Genomic DNA, 4,238 nt, shown 5'->3' with positions numbered 1-4,238 from the left:
CGCCAGGGGCTTCTAGACCAGCATGAGGTGCCAAGACTGACACATCTGAGTCAGTCCCTGAACCATGTGTCAAGGAACTCCTTTCTTGTGCTAACTAGGTGTCCTGCCTAGGTCAGAGATGAGGGTTTGGGGGGTTCCAGAGGAGCACATTTCTATTTCTCATAGATAGTCATGCTCTGATGAAAGAACTTGCAATGTTGGAAATAGTTGCTCTCCAGTCAATGGGAAAAGACGACAGGTGATTACTTCAGTCTATTCCAGTGCACATTTCCCAGGAGGAGGGAGCACGAGGGACAGAGAAATTGGTGAGTTCAGCTGGGCCTCTGCTCCTGAGCGGGGCCAGGCTCCTGGGACGGAGGCAGCTCGTGGCAACCTGGCAGCACTGCCCAGAGACAGCCGAGTGCAGGAGCAGCTCCTGTGCCAAGAGCAGCAGGGCTGCGGGCACTGCCTGCTGCTGCGGACAGCAGAGGAGAGAAGGCAGCGAGAGGGGAACGACAGTATGGAGCGGGAGGACAGAGGAGACCACAGCTCTTGACACGGTGAGTTTGTGCTTACAGGACAATGCTACGGAGCTTCTTGAAGGGGACATAAGAACTCATCACACCTCATGGGTGGCAGCATTTTTCTCTTCTTTCTCCTGGTTTTTGCAGTGCAGAGGAAGAGGAGCTGCTTCAGAGCAGGGATTTTCTAACATACCGCCTATGAGCAGGTCATCCTGCTGCCTTCCCCAATAGAAATGGCAGTGATGTGAAGCCAGGTTGTGTAGACAGGGTGAGAGGTCTGCACTTCAGAGCAGGGTCCCTGCACCCAAAGGTGCTGTGTGCCCGCAGCAGTGACTGTGCCACCTATAAAGGTCAGCACTCAGCCTGCCCAGGGAGCTTCTGACAGCACTGAGGGGAGAAGTTCTGGGTGGGAGGATTATCCTCCACCAGGACAGGCTTCTTCTCCTGCTGGCAGGGTGCTGCGGCGGTCAGGTCTGCTCACAGGTCTAGCTGTGAGCACATTTCAGAGGGCACTTTGCAAAAGGAAAGACAAGGCAGGCATTTCCTGAAAGAGAAGCCAGTGAGTTGGTGCTTACAATTTCCTTCCACTTGGTAAGAGTAAAATGGAAACAAAACTGTCAGATTTGGACAACAGATTGAGACTCATTAAGAGATTCAAGGAGCAGCCAAAGAGTCTGCCAGGGACTTCAGACTGTCCCCTCACCCACCCCTTAGTCCATAGACAGCACCAGCTTCTCCCGGGCTGCTGCATCAGGGTCTATCTGAGCTGCTCCTTAGCACCTGCAAACATGGGGGTGCCCCTGGACACTCCCCTGCTCCTGGGAGGTTTCTGCAGGAAGAACTGGGCTCACTTGTGAGTATCGTTGTCCTTCATGTGAGTGAGGTGCAAGTACACGACAGTGAGGGGCAAGGATCAGTGATGAAGCAGGTCCCATGACAACGTCCTAACAAGTTTTTCTTTTTTTCCTGTTTGATGCACAAGGGTTTATGCTGAGAATGATTGAAGTGCCAAAGATTTCTGCTCTATCAAATAATGTTCCCACAGTGAGTAGGCACCTTTGTGTGTTTGTGTGTGCACCATCATATATATTATTTATATGCACACTTATGTATCAACAGACTCCTCCACTTATCCTTTTGCAGAGAAGACTTGATTTCTAAACGTTGAAGAGCACTGCCATAGAAGGTGTGGACATCGTCTCCTGCAGGTTGTGTGCATCAAAGCTACTCCTTCTCTCTGCAGTGCCTGGAATAAGGGCGCAGGGTGCAGGGTTAAAGGAGGCATGAGGACAAGGTCTATTTCTAGACATCTTGACATGTACAAAGGGTAAGGTCTATCCTTGTTTCCTTTTGACTGTTGTTCTCCCTTGTTGGAGTGAGATCTGGTGTGGCAGACTCAGATACAAATATCTCTGTTGAGGAGGGCAAGACTGATGGGGGTGAATCCCTCACAGAGCTTTTTTCCTTCAGATACAACTGGTGTGAGGGCTGTATTCAGCTCTCATGCTGCTGAATGGAGAATATTCCCACTTGGTCTTTGGACTAAGTCCATTCCAAGCAATGCAATATGCCATTCCAAGGTTTCTCCACAAATACCACTCAAAGACTAGTGCATCTATTTGCACCCGCAGTAAAGCAGAAATAACTCCTCCAGAGCTATGGGGAGGAGTCCCTGCTGCACGTGGCAAACTCAGCCAGTTCAAAGTGAAGCACCAGAAAGGGAGCTGAAATAAGGGAGAAAGGAAATGTGGGGAGTTCCTTGAGAAACTGAAATCATTCGGCTCAGAAAAGCCTGCCTTAACTTTTGGCTTTCTTTCCTTCCTTGGACAGGACTCCTGTACCCCTAAGGAACTAATGTCCAACAGCAGCTCCTTCAGCAAGTTCCTCCTCTTGGCATTTGCAGACAGGCGGGAGCTGCAGCTCTTGCACTTCTCGCTCTTCCTGGGCATCTACCTGGCTGCCCTCCTGGCCAACGGCCTCATCATCACAGCCGTAGCCTGCGACCACCACCTCCACACCCCCATGTACTTCTTCCTCCTCAACCTCTCCTTCCTTGACCTGGGCTCCATCTCCACCACTGTCCCCAAATCCATGAGCATTTCCCTTTGGAACAACAGGACCATTTCCTACTCAGGATGTGCTGCACAGATCTTCCTGTTATCAGTCTTGTTTTCAGCAGAGTTTTTTCTCCTTACAGTCATGGCCTATGACCGCTATGTTGCAATCTGCAGACCCCTGCACTATGGGACCCTCATGGACAGCAGAGCTTGTGTCAAAATGGCAGCAGCTGCCTGGACCTGTGGTTTTCTCCTTGCTCTCCTGCAAACTGGGAACACATTTTCCATTCCACTCTGCCAAGGCAACGTGGTGGAGCAGTTCTTTTGTGAGGTTCCTCAGATCCTCAGGCTCTCCTGCTCAGATTCCTACCTCAGGGAAGCTGGGCTTCTTGTGAGTAGTGTCTGTTTAGGCTTTGGGTGTTTCATTTTCATTGTGGTGTCCTACGTGCAGATCTTGGCTGCTGTGCTGAGGATACCCTCTGAGCAGGGTCGGCACAAAGCCTTTTCCATGTGCCTCCCACACCTGGCCGTGGTCTCCCTGTTTGTCAGCACTGGCATGTTTGCCTACCTGAAGCCCCCCTCCATCTCCTCCCCAGCTCTGGATCTGGTGCTGGCTGTTCTGTACTCGCTGGTGCCTCCAACATTGAACTCCCTCATCTACAGCCTAAGGAACGACGAGCTCAAGAATGCCCTAAGGAAACTCATCCAGCGGGTCTAGTGCCAGCAACAAGATCTGTCCTAGGGGATTTGGCATTAAGAATAAGTGTTGTTCATTTTTTTCTTGCTTGCTTTTTTTCTCTTATATTCCAATAAAGGAGAAATATATAGTCTGGTTCATGCCATTTCTCCGCAGGAATGTCTCATTTGACTTTGCCACAGGGACCATGTTGAAGCAGGATGCCAGGCTTCCCCCTTCACCAGCAAAGAGGGAGGAGACTCTGAGCCCCACTAAGCAACTTCCGATGTCTCCCATGCGATGAGGAGAGTTTCCCTGTGCACTGTCTCTTCCAGCACTGGAGCTCAGGGACACAGAGTCAGGCTCACACGAGTACAGACATGGTGAGACCATGGCTCCTGCGGAGAACTCAGCTCCCCTAGCCACAATCGGGGGGCAATTTTACCTGCTATCCCATGGAGGTCATAGTCATGTGTCGCCCGGCACTGGTCCCTTCCTTCTACACTGCTCCAACAGTCCAAGTGGGGCATGAGTGGAGGGGAGGAGAGGCTGGATGCAGCCTGTGGGGACAAAGCTCTGCTGCTCAGGGCCACCTCCACACTGCCATAGCAGGCATTTCCTTGTTGCACCCTTCAAAGGGCCCGCATTTTTTTTTCCTCTTTTCAAGGCCCTTCTCCTCATTTTCACACTGTCCTGCTCTGCTCTCTTGTGCCTATTTCCCCTAAGTGCTCTTGTAACATGGTGCTTCCTGCTACATTTCTGTGATCTCAGGAAGGACTAGGGCCTGGGCACCCTTATGCCAAACCTGGCCTCCACAAGAACATTTCCTGTAACAAAAGAGCATCTCCTCTGCGATTTGCCTCAAGCATGGCCTTTCTTCACAGATGGATCTCAAAGGGGTCTCGTGTTCTGCTTGTGGACTCCATAGGCTCTAGGGGACGAGCTCCAAGGGTGTTTGATCTGTGTGATCTCCTAGGGACCAAGGGCAACACTCAGAGTTCA

The 4,238-nt window shown here is 51.2% G+C and overlaps 1 protein-coding gene across 1 annotated transcript; it reads left to right on the top strand.

The window, feature by feature from the left end:
* Window positions 1–2,357: 2,357 nt before the first annotated feature.
* LOC148593298 (olfactory receptor 14A16-like) lies at window positions 2,358–3,278 on the top strand. The gene has a single exon (XM_088531473.1). The coding sequence runs from the start codon at window positions 2,358–2,360 to the stop codon at window positions 3,276–3,278; it is 921 nt and encodes a 306-aa protein (XP_088387599.1).
* The last annotated feature ends 960 nt before the right edge of the window (window positions 3,279–4,238 follow it).

This window comes from Tinamus guttatus, unplaced genomic scaffold (genome assembly GCF_059628265.1).
Source record: "Tinamus guttatus ecotype Peru unplaced genomic scaffold, ASM5962826v1 Tinamus_guttatus_pri_ptg000420l, whole genome shotgun sequence".
NCBI classification, from domain to species: Eukaryota; Metazoa; Chordata; class Aves; order Tinamiformes; family Tinamidae; genus Tinamus; species Tinamus guttatus.
This window is presented reverse-complemented; position numbering and strand designations above follow the sequence as displayed.

Bases quoted from the DNA above. Each gene is read 5' to 3' on its own strand.
- LOC148593298 (XM_088531473.1), top strand. From the start codon at position 2,358: ATGTCCAACAGCAGCTCCTTCAGCAAGTTCCTCCTCTTGGCATTTGCA.